This window comes from Drosophila ananassae, chromosome 2L (genome assembly GCF_017639315.1).
Source record: "Drosophila ananassae strain 14024-0371.13 chromosome 2L, ASM1763931v2, whole genome shotgun sequence".
NCBI classification, from domain to species: domain Eukaryota; kingdom Metazoa; phylum Arthropoda; class Insecta; order Diptera; family Drosophilidae; genus Drosophila; species Drosophila ananassae.
The window spans coordinates 8,354,344-8,372,876 of NC_057927.1; the positions used below are offsets into that span (position 1 = coordinate 8,354,344).

The following is an 18,533-nucleotide window of genomic DNA, read 5'->3' on the forward strand; positions in this document are numbered from 1 at the left end:
TATAAATGCTACGATATGGGAATATATACCTAATTCACGTATTTAAAGAACTATTAGTTTGAATAATTTTGAATTAGTTTGCTTATGACTATGTATAGTATTTAGGAAATAAAAATTGAGCTTTTTAAAGCAATATGGCAACCTTGCAAAGCACAGCTGTTGTACAGCGAACGGTAATCGATTGCACTGTGAGAAATATCCGTGGGATTAAGGTCGTTAGACATGCAATCGATTTGAAATGATATTTGAAACAGTGTCAAAATAGAAACTTAACAAATGACAAGTTTTCAAGGATAACTTAATGTCAGTTTTTTTTTCGTTTCTTCTGACATTTTGAGTGCGAACAGCTTTTGAGCTTTTTGAAACTCCGAAAAAGTAGAAGAATCCTTTACGCTTTAGCATACTATGTATAGTAAATCAGTTTCAATGGTATAAATACTAATATAAAGAACACCCCATAAGTTCTCTCTGCACTTCCTTGAAGTTTATTCGTGGAACGAAGCCAACAGCTGTTCGCTGTTGGTGGAAGGATGCCGATGTCGATGCCGACGCCGACGGATTTACAGTTACATACATGTTACATTCCATTACAGAACTTCAGCCGAACAAGTTCGAACTAGTGGAAGCGCGGCATAACGGATAAATAGTCTTAAGAATGGAATAAAAATAAATTATAATACAAATACTAGACGCCTGGCCGCAAGAGTCTCATCTCGTTTAAATAAAATTTCGAAAAATAGAGACAAGACTTTTGTTCTGGCGCCGCTTTTCTTGGAAATCGCCCAAAGCCCTGTAGCGCCGAAAGCCGAGCAAAATATCATCAGATGGTATTAGTTTATGTATTGTGAGAAGTAAATATTGTGACACCAAATGAAACCGACGCCAAGCTCTCGTGCTATTTAGGCGCGGACCTCAGACCGCCTGACCGCTCAAAAATAAAGCTATTTGAAAAGTTTCAAGTTTTCGGCTTCCATTTGGCTTTGGCAACTCTACAAAGAAATAGTTAAACAATAAGAAGATGCATCCGTGAGTAGGACTTGGGGGGGGCCAAAGGAAAAGAAAGCAAGCAGGAGGAGCAGAAAAGCCAAACGAAAGCGACCAACTAACGGTTCCTGCGTGCTCGTGTGTGTTTTGGGCAAAAATGTGCTTGGCACGCACGGCAAGAAAAGAATCGGCGGACGACGACAAAAGGAACGGGATGCGATTGCGGGTGCGGAATTAAAATTAAATTGACACGAATTTATGCGCCAGGAGCGTGTTCCACCAAGTGTCCTGGGTATGTATTGGGGGACGCCGGCAAAAAACGCTGAATCCTGTTAATATTACTAGTGAACTTTCGAAACATAGTGCAATGTGCAAATAGGCCGCGGCTCATTCTCGTTCTCGTTCTCTTTCTCGCAGTGCGTGTTTTACAACTTCCACTACTTACTACTACTATGTAAGTGCCGTTACATGGCTCACGTCATCTCTCTGGCAGAAAAGCAACAATGCAAAAACAACAACAACTAGTGGCCATCGCCGCTGCCCATTATTGTACGCACAGAGAGCGAGACAGACAGAGGCGGGGGCTCCAATGCAGGAGAGGAATGGGTGGACTAAAGAGAGAGAGTGAGAGAGAGAGAGCGAGACAGGGCTTGGCTCCAACTCCAACTGGGGGACTTCACTGCTGGTTTTGCTGCTCATTTCATGCTGATTTATGGCTCTAATAATAGGTTCGCTCAACACACAGCTTCCGAAAGGATTGCCTCCCGTTTAAGGACACAGCTCCCCCTTAGACCTTTCCCCCCCTCCTCAGGCGAGGATAATGCATAGTTCCTGCTTCTGAGTAAGCGACAAAAATGATGGGCAGCCCTCAGGATAACAGTTAATTACAGTTAGGCAAAGTGAGAGGGATACGCCTTGATCGATTTGCGGCATTTAACGCTCAAGTGCGTACGCGTGTGCTTTTTGCTTCACTGACTCGGTTCAGAGACAATGAATTAGGGGTCCTGGGGGGCTCGAAACTACAAAGGACAGGTGGCGGGTCCAATAGGTGACGAACTACTACTGGCTTATGCTAATGTATTTTTATCTCTTCCCTTCCGCCGGTATCATCCGCCAGAACATCGAGAAATTTGCATCGTTGACGAGGCGGAATAATGAATCGATGACTATTTGGTGCTGATACGGCCACATCTGCCAGCTGTCTTGGGTCGCTGCCTGCTCCTGCCTTCACACAGACTCCTCCACATCCTGTGGCACCAACACCGAGAAGCAACAAAAATAATAACAAAAAAAAAATCACGACCCGGCAAAAGAGCAATAACAACAAGAACAACCAAGGCCCCCATCGAACCGTCGTATCGGACTCCAACCACATACACGTTCTGCGCAGCCGAGAGAGAGCCGGGAACCACGAGCCAGGAGCGCGAGAGCAGAGCAGAGCGTTGGAGCCTTTGTAGGCGGCGCGGGAGTGGGCGAAAGGACGAGGACGAGGACGCGGAAGTGGTGACATCTGTTTTGCCGCTTTGTCAGTTGCGGATGCTGCCGAGCCGAGAGCCCCAGCACGAAGGACGAAGGCTCCATCACGAACCCGGACACGAACACCATCACCAACACCAACACCAGCGAACAGGAGCAACGTGAACAAGTGTGGAAATTGGAATTTTTATCCAAAACAATGCCCCTGCTGCAACAGGTATGTAAATAATAATAAAACCCATTCGCACTCCAGAGCGGTAATTGAAACGCTCACGTACGAGTTGGAGAGACAGGATTTGAGCGGAGAGAAGGACACAGAGCGGGAGCAGGAGAAGGAGCATCAGCTGGCTCACCTACCCAATTGGGAGCAGTGAGTTGGCTGGCTGATCCTAATCAGATTAGTGCCAAACTTTACGCCTCACTTCTGAGAGTTTTTCTTTCCCTCCGAGGTGGCACCTCCCATCCGTGCCACTGCCACCAACGGCTCTGCCATTTGTCTGTTGCACATTATGAGTAGTTAAATTCGATTAAACTTGCGGCGTTCTGTTCGCCCAGACACTGCAGCGCCGCCATCTCGATATCCTTGCCGGAGACAAAGTGGGCGGGGCGGGGCGGGGCGGTAGGCATTTAATTGTACTCTTTGTTGCGCAAAATAGTTGCGTGATTTAATTTCGCTCGCCTTTATATGTTTTTTAATTCACTTAAATGAGATGATTCGATTAGGACACTCGGCACTGGGCTGGGGAGGATGGGGAGGAAGGGATGATGAGGAAACCAGCTTCCTGCCTCGCCAGGACACTCCATACATTAAAGAGAAAAGTATCTTAAAGGCGGGAGACTACGAGAAGGAGCGTATAGAAGCTCGGCAGAGAACATATTTCCATATTATTCGAGAATCATGGCTGAAAAGAAGTCCTTTACTTCAAGAACCACTTCTCATGACAATGATGCAGCCCCCAATAATAGCCTGTCGTTTTTAAGCTCACTTTATCCCCAATAAAATTAATTATGTTGCCAGACAATCGACTTCATGGCAATACACATCAAAATTATGTCAGAGGCGGCGCTTGCCCTTCACCTCCCAGGGATCTCGCTCATGGGCAGGGGTCGTAATCATTACAATATCCTTTCCGCCCACACGCATATGCCAACCCAGCCTAGCCGAATCAGCTCGTGACCCGACCCTCGACTAGATTTAAACGATCCTAAAGCGGCTGTCAATATGTGTGTGACAGGTTTCTCAAGACGCTCCCCGGGCACTTGGTCTGGTCCCATTGTGCTGCCTGCCTGCTCGTCCCCCCCATCCATTTGCATCCTTGCCACGTCCTGCTCCTCCTGAAAAGTTGCTCATTGTCGACTGTGACAGGAGACCCGGACCCGTCTATTGCTCATCATTCAGGCGTTTGACGACAGGATGGGCGGAGGAGAAGCTGCCTTGACTACGTCAATGGATTGGGAAAGGAGGTGGAGGATGGAGGATGGAGGAGGAGGATGCTGAATCCATGGCACGAGTTGGCTGACAATGGAGCTGCGCATTTGTTACAATGTTTACACAAATATTTAAGGATAATCCGACGATTTCAAAGGGGTTATTATGCAATTTTTCTTCTCATTTTATTGTGGCTGCCAGCCGAGAGCCGAGAGCCGGAAAAAGGATCAAAATAGACCCAACTGAATAACTAAATGCAAAATGTCAATTTCGTCGTGTAAGCAGAGTCTATGCAGCGAGTCTATCCCCGCCCCACTTGGGGGGGTTCCAACCTTCATTTCCATATTGCCACTACGCCAGTACATTCATATTTATTTCCTGGTAATGTCTAAAATGCGTCCACTCCATGCCAACGTGGCGTGTACTTAATGTCCTTCCCTCCCTCCTAGCATCTATGTGTTTCTATTATTTATATATCCTATTTTTTTCAACATTATTTGCCATTGCGCCATTGCCCGCTGTTTAAAACGCCTATAAATAATGCTGGGGGGGCCGGCTGGGTCGTCTGGGACGGAAAATTTGTCGGTCATAAGAAGTGCTGAACATTTTATTTCCCATTTGGAGCTGTGGGATGTGTGATGTGCCTGCTCTGCAACAAGCATGTCCATATCCCACTGTGACATCGTTTTCTGGCTCTGCTATTGTCCTGCTCGGGGCAGGATGCTCTGCAAGGATCATCCACGACTAAGCGGGTTCAGTATAGGTCATCCGGCTTTATAGCTTTGATCTTCAGAAAGATTTGTACTACAAGACCTATGCTATAAGTTAAGGAATAAGGACTATAAGGACTACCTGTTGCTTAAACTACACACCCAGGACATGCCTCTCTACTCTCCTAATGCCAAAATTAGCGTCTGCAATTGCCAGTTATTAGCCGTCTCAAATTTGATTACCAGCCAGGGCGAATCATTGGCATTACGGGAAAGCCCAAACCGGAATGAAATGGGAATGCGACTCGAATGGGATAAACGGACGACGGACGACCCACCCCCCGGTGGTTCCCGGTGGGTTGGAATCATTTCAAGCAAATCATTGTGCTGGGGCGGCATTAACAGTTGGTTATGTATACTTAAGTATTTGCCGCAGGCCGCCTCTGCTTCCTGCCAGCTTACGATGTCCAGGCTGGGCTAAGTTTTGCTCGTCCTGCGCCTCTCCTGCGTCCTGCCTCCTGTTCCTAGCAGACTGTTGGAATGTCTCGACATTTCGCGCAAATGCCAAAAGTACAAGGCGGCCAAGGCGTCGTCGTCGTCTCTTTCAACAATGCGGTGAAAGAGGCAGCAGCCCCAAGGCACATCATTAAAATGTCGATACCAAGCAAATCACACGCCCGCCGCCAGCCCGAAGGATAACAACTCCAACAATAAGAAAATATCAACCAGGGTGCGTTTGTTGCACTGCTCTGGATCCTGGATCCTGAAGCCTGGAATGGTGGGTGTTTGTGGTGTGGAGCATTAGGGCGTAGCCCAGTGCAATATGAGCCTCTGGCATTTAACAAAAATGAGAAAAAAAAGGAGGAAAATCAGGCGGAAAAAAAATAACAGCAGCTACTACTGCCAGCAATGGGAGGAAAAATGAAAAAATGAAAAAATGAAAAACTGAAAAACTGAAAACTGAAAAACAGAAAACGAGTGCAAAATTCAATTGAATTTACTCCGCCAGACGTCGCACACTCGGCTCAACTAGCATTTAATGCATTGGCAGCGATGGCATGCGTGGTTGTGGTGGCCTGCTCCGCATCCTGCGCCTCCTGATCCTCTCCTGGTTCCTGGTTTCTGGTTCCTGGCTCTGCCAGCATTTGTGGTTTGGGGCGGATGACGAAAGGTGGCCGAGGAGGCGGCGGCATCGGCAGCGGGGCATGTACACAATGCTGTTGCGTTATCATTAAAAGCGAACAAAAATGCGGCAAAAGAAAATAGAAGCAAACAGCAACAGCAGTAGCAGTGGCAGCAACAACAAAAGGCAACCACAAAAGGCCAGCCTAGTCGGAGTCGCCTCTTGTTTTTTGTATACCCTAGCAAGGGTCTTCCAAACTTTGTTGCAGGACCCGAGAACTAAAAAGGTTTCCCAATGTCCTTAGGTCGAGAAAAGTTCCAGGAAGACCAAGGGGACTTGGTGGAGAAATAATATGTAAAGAAAGTGAGCAGTTACTTGCTCCTAAATTAGCCTAAAATGATTAGCTTCTCTTTCCATTCAGGGCATTGCAGATTTATCATGTTGTTCCCGTCCCGGGAGGATGGCAACTTCGTGGTGTTACTGTTTTTAAATAGGCCCCGGAAAAGTTTCGCCTTTTCGCCTCGTGGGCTGCCTAAAAAATGTGCACCACCATCCTGCATCCTGTAGCCTGCTCTCCATGATAGCACCGATTTATATATGCATGTATATTGTATGGGCTGTATATAAGTTATAGGTGGAGCTGCAGATCCCTGCCAGATAATACAGTGCGGAAAAAGCGCGTGTTTTATTTCCACTTAGCGCTCACAGACACAGACACAGGAACAGTAGTAGTTGTAGGCACACGTACTCGTATTGAATGCCTGTTGACGGCTGCTTGGCCCCCATACCCCAGGAGTCCACCCCAGGATCCCCCAGTCCCAGAGCCAGCTGAAGCCCCCAGGATCCCTGCCCGAGAGAAACAATAACAACGACAACAAAGCGCCGAGAATCGGAAATGTTGCCGTTGAAACTGAAATGTCGCTACGCTTCTCTCGTTTGTTTGCGGGACTGGGTGGTGGGTGCGGAGATTATATTGTGGGGCCTGGGGAAGCGGGCCCAGGAGGTAGGACTACGCCCATGTAAAAGCTGGCAGTGGTGGAGCTGTCAGAGACTTGCCTGAATTACGATATTGTTATTATTAAATGGATGGGCTGCATGCGAAAGGAAGCTGCAACTGCGACTGACTCCGCAAAGGATGTGGAGCAGGAGGCGGGCAGGCGAGCAGGAGGAGTACGGCGAAGACGTCTGCATGCGCTTTGATAGTTGAGTTTTGATCCAGAAAGGCATTTAATGTCTTGTTTTCATATTGCCAGAGACAACAGCAACAACAGCACAACGAGAAGGCCATGAATGGCATGCAGTTATGTAAATATGAAGACTACACATCGCGTCAGAGCTGAAATCAACTTGCGATGTGCCGATGCTCGAAACTCAATTCAATTTGCCCGGGCATTGGCGTTTAATGAAATGCACTAAAGCAGCACAATACAAACAAGGCGACAGCTGTGGAACGGGCCAAAGGAGCAGCCGGTGCAGGAAGAGGAACAGGATCCATTGCATAGTCGTAGGCGCAGCAATTACATGCCACTGCATTAGTGAGGCGCCCCCATCCGCCATCCTCCCTCCAATACAACAACACAACCCGGTTGTCCTGCAGGCATTTGCATCTTATCGAATCCCTGTCACCCACATCGCCCTCCAAGCCACGGCCCAGGACAAAGTTCAGGCTTCAAGGCGGATTCTACTCCGGTGAATGCTTTTTAATTTGCAAACATTAAGCTACAGGACGGCAGGTGTTGAGATTTAAGGATCTGTGTTAGAAGTCAGGGCTTCAAGATTTCAGTTATCCTTAGTCTAGTTAATTATAGTAAGACTGTAGATATATCCCTCTATCACCCAATAACCTTCCAATTTGCCAGCTCTTTATTATAATCTTCAGATATATTGTAAAGACCCATCAGATGATTTCCCCTCGGGCATATGTCCATGAAATTCCTCAATTTGTAGATCCCCAGCTTCATAAATTTTCGATGCAGAATCTGCTGAGCGTCGGATGAATGGGTGGCTTGGCTTTCGGGGGATTTAAACACTCCCGCCACGTAATATGCAAACACTCTATTACCGCTGGCAAATTCAAATGCATTCGGCCATAACTCTTATCCTTTATGGACTTGCAACCCGGCCACCCCAGTGGCAGCAGTCCTTGTGCGATTCCTTTTCGCCCACAAGTTGGCAACATGTAATCGGCCATAAAAAATTACAACTGAGCATTAACCTCTGGCTGCTGCTGCTGCTGTTGCTGTGGGGGAATCGAAACGAATCGAATGAAGTGGCCCGCAGAAGGAGGGTCAGAAGGGAAGTGCCCCATCCGACATGGCCGATGGAGTGGCGACGACATGGACAACATCGTTATTGAACGCTTATCACTACATGCCATCAAATTTTAATGCCGAAAACCCTTTTGGGGCAGCAGCAATGGCGGAAGAATAGGAACAGCAGGACCTATGGCAGCCAGAGCACAAACAGGACGAAACATCTAATAAGTGTTTGTAAGCGATGCAAACATAATAATTTGTATGACTTCTGAAAGCAGAAACTTGTAATTTTACAGAGGCCCATGCCCATGCCTTGGACTCGGACTTGGACTCGGACTCGGACTCAGACCCGGCCCAGGACATCGGGGAGAATGTGTTCGCTAAAATGCAGGCCAGACCCAAAACAACCCAGGCAAATCGCTTGCCAAAACTAAATCTCAACTAAAGGCAAGGAGAATGGCCATCTCCTTGGAGCTCTCCTCCTGCCTCCTGCCTCCAGCCTTTTCAAGGAGCCGCAGAGCGAGTGCACAAAAGCCAAGTCAAATGGACATTGGATAAATAACTACTGAGTTATGGGTGGCGTGGCCCGGTCCCTTGGCTGACATCTTCGGATCGGATCGGAGTCTCTGACTGGGACGCAGAGAGATGCCGAATATCTCCATGTAGCAATCAGCTGGCAGAATGCAAAAGTGCCGGAGGAGGAGAGCAGTCGCCACGCCATTGAATCAAATTTTGCAAATCCTCGACGACAAAAGACAAGCCAAGCACAAGCAAGGACGGAGCAGGAGCCCCCTCCTCCCTCCGGCTGTGACAGGAGCAACCGCAGCAGGAAAGAAGTCGCATTCGATAGAGAGGATGTGGATGTGGATGTCCTCCTGTCCGAGAAGGGGAGCGTGATGGGGTCTGCGGAATTGAGCAGTCAATAGGCCAGGGTGCTATCTGTGCGTCAAGGGGTGGTTAAGATTTTTTGTCGTATTCAATTTCGTTGTTTATGTTCATTCTTTTTACTTTTGTGGCTAACGAGAATCCTGTCCAGAGCACAGATACTACAGTTTACACATTAAGAGGTGACTATCTACTACTAAATACTTCTAGGATCTGAAACCTTTGGGCCTAAAAGAGCACAGACTCCTTCTTCGATGACCAAAAGAGCATCCCTGCTTCGATGTCGGAAGCATTGCTGTTTGGAGGCTCGTTAGTTTCTTTGACGCCTTTTCCATTTCCGGCAGCGAAAGCTTTTAGCGTCTTACTGCCATTTTTGACGGCGAATGCGGATGAGGATGAGGATGAGGATGAGGAGGCGGCCTCGGCATTACAAAATAGCTTCAAGACTATTTGTAATTTGCATTCATTGACGCCGCTTTTTTATCGCCTGCCACAAGTTGTAACTGTCTGTGGGTGGTGTTACGTACGAGGCGGGGCCAGAAACAAAGTCTAAAATCCTGCACACATTCTTGGGTGTGTGTGTCAACAGGCCACAATACTGCCGCCTCTCAGCCGAGCTGACTTGTCCACTCACATCCTTGTGACTCACACGCAGGAAGCGTACGTGGGTGTGGGCTGTGTGTGGGTGGGTGGGTGTGAGTAGGCAGGATGATTGCCATGCGTGTGGTTGTTCGTTCCATTTCCGACTTTGCACGTACCTTCATCAAGTTGTCATTCAATTTTTAAATCCATAGCAAGTTTTGTACTTAACATAGTTGTGACAACTTGACAAAGACTAAGGAAGCCGTCGACTGTCGCTCCATTCTCCGGCATTCAAAACTTGCCTCCGAGGGGAAGTTCTTTTCCTTCCCAGCTCTTGGTCCCTCTTGGATGTCTACAGCCAAGCCATGTCATCGTTGTAGGATCTTGAACTGGTGTGGGATCTCTCCGGAAAATCGCATCACTTCCACCCGCCGAGCAAATGAGTTCTTCAAAGTTAATTAAAGTTCTAGCACAGTTTTTGAGAAAAATAGATAGCTGTGATTATTGATCTTTAAAGTCAAGGATCTGTAGGTAACTGGAGCATCACTCCGCCAATAAGCTGACCACCAGCTCATCCCTGTTTCCGCCTCCATTTTGGCCAGTCTCGTCCTGTTCAGTTTTGTTCCGCTTTCGGGGCGACTGCATTAATCCGGCGTAATGAGCTGTACGCCATTTTGCGCTAAATTGTTTGGTGAGTGCCTGATAACAATATTTGCACTAATTTGGCATTTTTAAGTGTGCTCCACTGACACTTGATGCGCTTTTAATTGCACCCAGGCGCTCGAGAGTCCTTCAGCCAGGCAGGGCTGAGAGGCGGGAGAGAGTGTGACACGGAGGGTGCGGTGCTGGCTGGGAAATGGGGGAATGTGGCGTGCTGCTGGGATATGCGGGAGGTGTGGGGAGGAGCCGACTCCTTGTGGCTGCCTGTCCTCGTGCGGTTGCTACGTTGTTGCATCCTTTCGGCATCGCCCACTGCCGCCTGGCATGTGGCAAGAAATGTGAAAGATAAACGATTCATTAGTTGCCGCCCGAGGGGGAGGCTTCATTCCAGGCGGAGTGTGTGCTCCACACAATAAAACTTTCGCCAACTGTCGCCCGTTTTTATTACAATTACCGCTCAAATCGTTTCCTTCACGATGTCCTGCCCCCCAAACCACCCAACCATAATATCTCCTTGCTATCTATATTTCCAGTTCGACACCACCCCCGACTGCTCTGGAAGTGGCGTCAACATGAGAGCCTTGAACGGAGGCACCACGATCAGCTCATTCCTGGAACACCAGCACCACCAACAACAGCAGCACCACCTGCAGCTGCAGCAGCAGCACCACCACCAATTGCAGCAGCAGAACCAGAACGATATTCTCACCCGGCACAACGATGATGGTCTAATCAACTTTATAAACGGTAATTGGGGTTCCATAGAGGAGGCTATTCCCTGCTCCGATAGGCAAGATAGAAGACTCGTTTAGTTGCGGGAACCTCGACCGAATCCTCCGCGGAACTCTACCTCACCAGAGCCGGGGCCGAGGTCGCCCTTCTTGTCCAAGCCGCTGGCCCCGGGACCGCGTCGGTAGGCGAAGCGGTCGTCGCCGGTCTTGGAAGCGTCACCAGGACCCCGGGAGCCAGGGGCAGTGCTGCGCGGACGCACTGCCTCCGAGCGCATCGGGCGCTTCATGGTCGAGGGTACGATCTCCGGCGGCAAGTGGAGGTAGCAGCGCAGCTCCTCGACGCCCTCGTTGGTCAGGTACCAGTAGTAGTGGCGCCAGGCGAACTGCTCCTTGACCAGGCCGCGGGAGTGCAGGGACTGCATGGCCTTGACGACATGCAGGTTGGGAACGGCCGGCAGGTCGGGATGCTTCTGGACGCGCTGGTCCTTCTTGGCCACAATGACGCCCTCCTTGAAGAGGTACTCGTAGATGGCGATGCGGTGCTCCTTCGGCATAAACATGCTTTTGTCTTGAACTCGAAATGAAAATGAAATGAAAGTAGGAAAATGATTTGTCAGAAAGCCTTTTGATTCCAGGAGAACGGAGCCGAATCGATAAACTGATACTTTCACATTGCTGTCAACTGTTCGGGCTCTAGAATGTCAAACATCAAGGCAGAAAGCATTTCATTCGTTTTTTACTTTTAGAAGTCGGCACACATAATTCGTACACAGTTGTTGTTAATTATTGTTATTAAGTTAGTTTAATCAGGACACGTCTCTTCCAACCGGACCTTAGACTCTAGCCATCCGCAAGAGAGGTCCGCGGCCAAAAATTTTCATTTCCATTTCGAATTCAAAAATTGCCAGCCACCCAGATTGCAACCCAGAAGCGCAACTAAATTTTTAAGTAGCACTCAAATTTTAAATATCTCCTCAAAATTGTTACTGTCCAAAATACGACTCTGAGCACAGAGCAGAAGACACGCAGACCCAGGTTCACCGCAAAATCCAAGTAGTCGGCTGGAAACAGAATAAACAGGGATAGGTGTGTGCCGCTCCCATGATGGGCATTGAGAAGCTGTTCCTCCGCAAGCAGCCACCGGTGGCCATACCGCCTCCGCAGGACTCCTTCGAGTTCGGCAGCACAGGCGAGTGCGATGGCGGCGACAGCAGCAGCGATGCAAGCACCGGTAGCAGCGTCAGCACCGTCAGTGGCAACAACATAGCCAACGAAAGCGGCAGCGGCAACAACAGTGATGTCAGTAGCAACAGCAAGGACCTTGGTAGGCTGGCTGCTGGCGACGGAGACCAAAACACGACCCAGAACCACGACAGCAACAGCAACAGCAACAGCAATGGCAACAGCAACATCAATAGAGAGAACCACAACCAGAGCAACATGGGCAACACAAACAGCAACTGCAGTACGCTTAATTTATTAGCATTTTTTGCCTCGAATATTTGCAGAGTCCTTGATGTCCTTGAGGGGCCAATAGTTTTGATTTATCGAGACGACTGGGGGAAACTTTCCTTGATAATTGTTGACCTTCCACTCAACCCCAACTCTCCTCTTTCTCCCTTTTCGTTGCAGATCCAATCACATTGAACGATCTGCTGGGCTTGTGTGGCAGCAATGGGATAGGCCAGAGTCCCTCCACTTCGGCCATGGCAATGGGCATAGGAGTCGGAGGAGGAGGCGGCGGCGGTGGCGGAGCAGCAGTGACGGGAGGAGGAGTAGCAGGCGCAGTGGCAGCAGCAGGAGGAACGGCCGCAGGTGCAGCACTGGGTACTGGAGTGATGGGAGTGGGAGCTGGGGCGGGATTGGGAGCAGGATCTGGCCAGGGCGGAGCCGCGGGCATCGGCACAGGCACTGGCACGGGTACCGGCACCGGAACACCCGCCGCCACAGCCACGGGCGGTAGCCCCGCGAGCCACGCATCGGCCAGCGTCGGCGTTGGTGGCAACGGCAGTAGCAGCGGCGTGAACAATCTGCTGCTCGCCAGTGCGGCAGCCGCTGCTGCTGCCGCTGCCGCCGCGGCTGCTGGCGATGGTGTTGGCGTCCAACTGTCGGCCAACGCGGCGGTCTACGCTCCACTTACGCCCAGCTCCACTCAGTCCTCGGCCTCGCCGGGCACCAAGTCCAGTTTCGACTACTTCCAGGTAAGCGGAGGAGACTCCATCCCCCGTTCATGTACTATTTGAATTGAAGTTTTGATTAAAGCCTGCCATCCTTGGAGATGAGACCTCTATTTTTCAACCTCTAACCGCACTGAATGCACCGAACTTAACCTCTTGCTTGTACTTGTACTTGGGCCCCTAAAACCCTCAACCCTCAAACCAAAAACTAAAAATGTTCAATTTTCAATTATTTTTCTACCTCCTCTCCACTATCGCTGTCCCTTTGTGTATGATTGTCAACCCTTTTGAAATTTTACATTTAGACAGCCGAAAATCAACAGTTTTCTCTATTGTCTGATACAGTTTGTACAGTTCCTAAAATATTACCAAATTTTAAGGTTTTAATCTAATAGTCTTCCAAAAGTTTTGGCAGAACATCTTAAATATTATCTGCGAGTGTTCACAATGGGATCCATTAATATTTTGGTAAAGCTTTCGATTAAAAAAATGCACAAAAAATCTGAATAAATTTGACAGTTAAGGCTTTGTCTTATTTGTATAAAAAATAAGAGATATAGGCCTCTTGGAATATCCTTGTAAGCGTATGCTATAGATAGCCCTACAAGGATATTGCAACTTCGGTTCACGAAGTTCTCTGTTATTGTTACCGTTTGCCGTTTCCTTTCCTCGTTTTAATTTATTTATTCGTTTTCATATTCTTTCTTTCCTTTTCGGGCGAATTGGCGAAACTTAGTTTGAAAATGTTGCACAAAGTAACCCACTTAAGGCTTTCCAAAGAACAAACATCAGCTTCGATTGCTCTGCACCTTTATCGCCAAGTACGCCTACATCTATTTACAATCGCTCCTTTCACAGTTCACCTTTAGTCAGGTAATACAACTTAGCACGTTTTCTTCTCCCAACTGGTTAATAACACTAATGGGGGGACACTGGTCTTACTTGCCACCTTGCAGCGACAGCAGCAACTCGTCCAGCGGCAATGGACTGTCCATGGACTCGATGAACTCGATGCTATACCACCAGCAGCCTCAGCAGACTACACAGCAGCAGCAGCAGCAGCAAGGATATACCAGCCTGGGCAACTCCAATGGCAGCGGATTGGGATTCAGTCTGGCGAACGCCTCCACGCGTTCTAACTCGCCAGAGAGCCAGAACAGCAGCCAGTCGATCAACGAGCCCAACTTGCTGGACATGATTGTAGGCCATTCAAATTCAAATAGCTTGCATCTAAATGATTATATTTCACTTTTGCAGAATCTACTTTCCGTGAATAGTAACAAAATGAACTCGATGCAGCAGCAACATCATCGTCAGCAGCAACAGCAGCAGCAGCAGCAACACCACCATCATCACCAACACCAGCAGCAGCAACAGCAACAGCTCCAGCATCAATATGCCAATATGCACCGAAATTACGAGCAGCAACTGACATCCAACGCGAATGGCCAACAACAAATGAACTTCGAGCCCAACAATGGCGTGGGATTAGGATCGGCCGGCGGAGGCAATGATAGCTGCCTCAGTCAGTGCAACCTGGAGAACTTTGCCAGCGTTGATATGGAGTTGGCCAAGCTTCAGAATCTGCAGCGCATCAACACCCTGAAGCTGCTGCAGGCACAGACGCAGCAAATGCCGCTGCTCAACCAACTTTTGCAGAGCTATGCCGGCGGGGCCATCGGCAACGTATCGGGTAACAATCTTAGCAACCTAATGGGCGTCGGTATGGGAGGAACAGCCAATGGACTGGGCTTGACCAACGAAATGGCCAGCGGCGTTGGCGGGACCACAAACGACGGGCATCTGGATCGCGTGGCCAAGTTCCACAGGAGCTCAGCGGCCTTGTGCGATGCAACTTGCACTTGGAGCGGGCAGCTGCCGCCGCGTTCACACCGCATGCTCAACTACTCTCCCAAGGTCTTCCTCGGCGGCATACCATGGGACATTAGTGAGCAGTCGCTCATTCAGATCTTTAAGCCGTTCGGTTCCATCAAGTGAGTACCGAGTAGGGACTACCAGATTAAAGATCCGACTAAATCAAATCTACATCACAATTGACAGGGTGGAGTGGCCCGGCAAGGAGCAGCAGGCAGCGCAGCCCAAAGGCTATGTGTACATCATTTTTGAATCTGACAAGCAGGTTAAGGCTCTGCTCTCGGCCTGCGTTGTCCAGGTGGATGATTCTCACAGCGGTAGCAACTACTTCTTCAAGATCTCATCGCGTCGCATCAAGTCAAAGGATGTAAGTCTGATGAGCTTGGTTTCTTTTAAAGCTTTTAAAATGTCCTTCGTTTGTCAATCCAGGTGGAGGTCATTCCCTGGATAATAGCGGATTCAAATTTTGTACGTTCTAGCTCGCAGAAACTGGACCCAACAAAAACAGTTTTTGTGGGCGCCCTTCATGGTAAGCTGACTGCCGAAGGCCTGGGCAAGATAATGGACGACTTGTTCGATGGCGTCCTATACGCCGGAATCGACACGGACAAGTACAAGTATCCAATCGGCTCGGGACGAGTAACTTTCAGCAACTTTCGTTCGTACATGAAGGCCGTTTCGGCCGCCTTCATCGAAATTCGAACCACAAAGTTCACCAAGAAGGTGCAGGTAGACCCGTACCTCGAAGATGCCCTCTGCTCAATTTGTGGCGTTCAACATGGCCCCTACTACTGTCGGGAGTTATCATGTTTCCGGTAAGGATATCCCGTTTTAAATGACTATCATATATTTAAAGGAAAGCTACTTCTATTCCAGATACTTCTGTCGCAGCTGCTGGCAATGGCAGCATAGCTGTGACATCGTCAAGAATCACAAACCCTTGACCCGTAACTCGAAATCGCAGAGCCTGGTGGGCATCGGTCCATCCCAGTCAACCGTCTCGCTGTCGTCGTACACTCGCAGTGTGAGCGGCGAGAATAAGATCCCTCAACACCAGCACCAGAACAATCAACAGAATCAAAATCAGCATCATCATCAACAGAAACAGCAGCATCATCAGCTCCATCAACATGCCAATCAGCAGCAACAACAGCAGCAGCAGCAGCAACAGCAGTCGCAGTCCCACAATCATTTGAATCTGATGGGCAACTCGGGAGCCGCAAATGCAACGGCTGCATCCTTGTACAACTTTCAGCAGCAACAGCAACAGCAGCAGCAGCAACAACAGCAGCAACAACAGCAGCAGCAACAGCAACAGTTGCAGCAGCTCCATCAACATCAGACGATCTAGACTGCTGCGGCTTTTTATCCGCACCGTTTTAACGGATATTTCGACACCCAGAACGAGGTGAGAAATTTCGGAATTTTAGGCAACGCAGAAGAAATGGGGCCTGACGTATTTGCAGACGTAATCATGGAGTCGATGCAGATCCGGGCTCACCATCGCCGTCATTATCATTGTGACCACAATTTTATTGATGTGTATATTAGACCAGTACGATATGAAGCTTACACTTTGGATTTCCTTTAAGGAAAATTGGTTTTTGTCTTAAAACACGAAACACGAAAGAGGAAAAAGGAAACAGGACCCCCACAACTCATACACAACGCATTCATACTATTTTTCGATAATCATGCTACATATCAGCATTTGGAGCTGGCATTCGAATGCTCAAACGAAAGATGAACGAACTGGGCAGTTTATTTAACCACACTCATTCATCATCACCTAACTAGTTATGTTACTTCTAAGTTTCTGCTAAGGAAGCAGCTTATACTTCTTAATTGTATATGTCTAATTTTAAGCGAACGAATCTGCGCAGGAGAGGGCCAGGTCAGGAGGAGCAGGCTAGGACTTATTACCATTATTATTTTTTGTTATGTTTTGCGCTATTACTGAGAAATTTTATATGGTTTCTTTTTACATAGCCATGCCCAGCGGGGCTGCCGCGAGTAATTATGATTTTTGGATTGTCCGCAAAGCGTTTATCATCATGGAATTTCAATTTTTAAGACATTTTAAAAATTGTCAATTCGTTTAACTTAACCAGTCGCCCTTTAATTTTTTTTTGTCACTCATTGAATTGTTATGAACTTCATTTTCTCTATATATTATTTTTTTTTCTGTTTAGTTTTTGTTTTGAACTAGTTTTAAGCTTATCCTTGTTTAACGCCTACGCGTTACGCCTGATTGATGATTGTTGAACTTTGTTTTAAGAAAAGTATCTTTCTTTAGCTTTATTGGCTGTTTCAGTTTTAGAGAGCTTAAGGCCCCCTATAATTTATGTCCCACATTATTTTTTTCATGTATTTTGAGAAAGGATCTCCATGCTTAACAATCTATCACGTATGTATTGACAAAATATTACATATTGTACTCTAATAGGCTTCATTTAATTTAAAGTTATTCATTTTGTACGCCTACCACGAATGGAATGGTAATAACCTAAAGCTTAAATCGAAACTAACATCTATTCCAACACTAATGGAAAACTATCAAATATATACCGCAAATCAAATTCAAAATCGCTTTTGAATTCGCCTCGATATCATTTGGCAACCAATTAATCCAAGCTTAACCAAATCCAACACTAACCTTGCTGATTGCGCTTCCCGTGCTGATTGTTAACTCTTAAGAATCGAATGTTAAGAAACCTTAGTATAAATATCAAACGTTAAATTCAAACGAATTTAAGCATAAAAACAATCAAATTACTTTACCAAATAACTGAATTACTCCAAAGACAGTTTAATAATCGAGTAGTTCGGACTTAACGAAACCTAACGCTGGTTGGTCAACCGACCATCGGGTGTTATGTGTGTCATTTTAACGCAGGTTACTACTCTAGACATTAATTGTTTTTAGCATTATCGCATACCACACCATACCATACAACACCCACATCCAGTCACACACTCGTACACTCATTATGATGCATTATGATGGACCTACAGGGATTTTATGGTAGTCTTCGAAAGAAAAACAAATAGAGAAAGCATTAATAATACGAGAATATGTCAGACTAGTTGAATTTGTTTAGTTTTTAAAAATAGATTTGCGAGGATAAGCAATTTTTAATGAGCACTGGATGGAGGAGGGATTTTGCGGGTCTAGGGTAAACAAGGATGCCTCTTAGTGTAACGGTTTCTGTTGTAGCGCCTACCAAAGCTTAGTTTCCTTTCGGCCAGGAGCAAGGATCCTCGATCCTGTGTCTTGGCCGGTGTATAAGTAGCAATAACATCCCAGACCTTATGAATGCATTGTTACTAACCATTTACGATTAACGATATACGATTACCTAGCTATATACACTCACAAACATAATGCCTTCGACGCGGAGAGATAGGAGATCCCAAGAAACCCACTTAATCGCTTTAAAGCCAAACAAAAAATCAAAAAGCTTATTGACTACTTTTAATGCAATTTAAAAACGAAAACCGATGCATCAGACATTGTACATTGATATCACGAGGCGCAGAGAAGTAATCATCCGACGGATGTTGGAAGGATAAAAACATATATATTTTAAAAAATGAAATAAGGGAAAGATTGCCCGAAAAATTAAGCTAGACAAACTTGTACATA

General features: G+C 47.3%; 2 protein-coding genes and 1 long non-coding RNA gene across 5 annotated transcripts; 2 read left to right on the forward strand and 1 right to left on the reverse strand.

The window, feature by feature from the left end:
* The first annotated feature begins 690 nt into the window (after window positions 1–690).
* LOC6500798 (translational regulator orb2) lies at window positions 691–16,459 on the forward strand. Of its 3 annotated transcripts, XM_001953903.4 has the most exons (10): window positions 691–1,276; window positions 2,102–2,677; window positions 10,638–10,851; window positions 12,468–13,036; window positions 13,749–13,885; window positions 13,969–14,212; window positions 14,270–15,006; window positions 15,074–15,254; window positions 15,317–15,702; window positions 15,764–16,459. In XM_001953903.4, the coding sequence occupies exons 2-10, from the start codon at window positions 2,660–2,662 to the stop codon at window positions 16,236–16,238; spliced, it is 2,961 nt and encodes a 986-aa protein (XP_001953939.2). In that variant the 5' UTR covers window positions 691–1,276; window positions 2,102–2,659; the 3' UTR covers window positions 16,239–16,459. The 3 variants fall into 3 exon arrangements, with proteins under 3 accessions (XP_001953939.2, XP_044574266.1, XP_014766728.2); XM_044718331.1 differs by lacking the exons at window positions 691–1,276; window positions 2,102–2,677 and having other exon boundaries at window positions 9,930–10,851; XM_014911242.3 differs by lacking the exons at window positions 691–1,276; window positions 2,102–2,677; window positions 10,638–10,851 and adding an exon at window positions 11,712–12,300.
* Window positions 6,342–9,019, forward strand: LOC123258391. The gene is made up of 2 exons (XR_006508051.1): window positions 6,342–8,211; window positions 8,274–9,019. It is a non-coding gene; the product is annotated as an uncharacterized LOC123258391 (long non-coding RNA).
* On the reverse strand, window positions 10,805–11,396 carry LOC6499777 (40S ribosomal protein S10b). The gene has a single exon (XM_001953904.4). The coding sequence runs from the start codon at window positions 11,393–11,395 to the stop codon at window positions 10,913–10,915; it is 483 nt and encodes a 160-aa protein (XP_001953940.2). The 5' UTR covers window position 11,396; the 3' UTR covers window positions 10,805–10,912.
* Window positions 16,460–18,533: the final 2,074 nt, after the last annotated feature.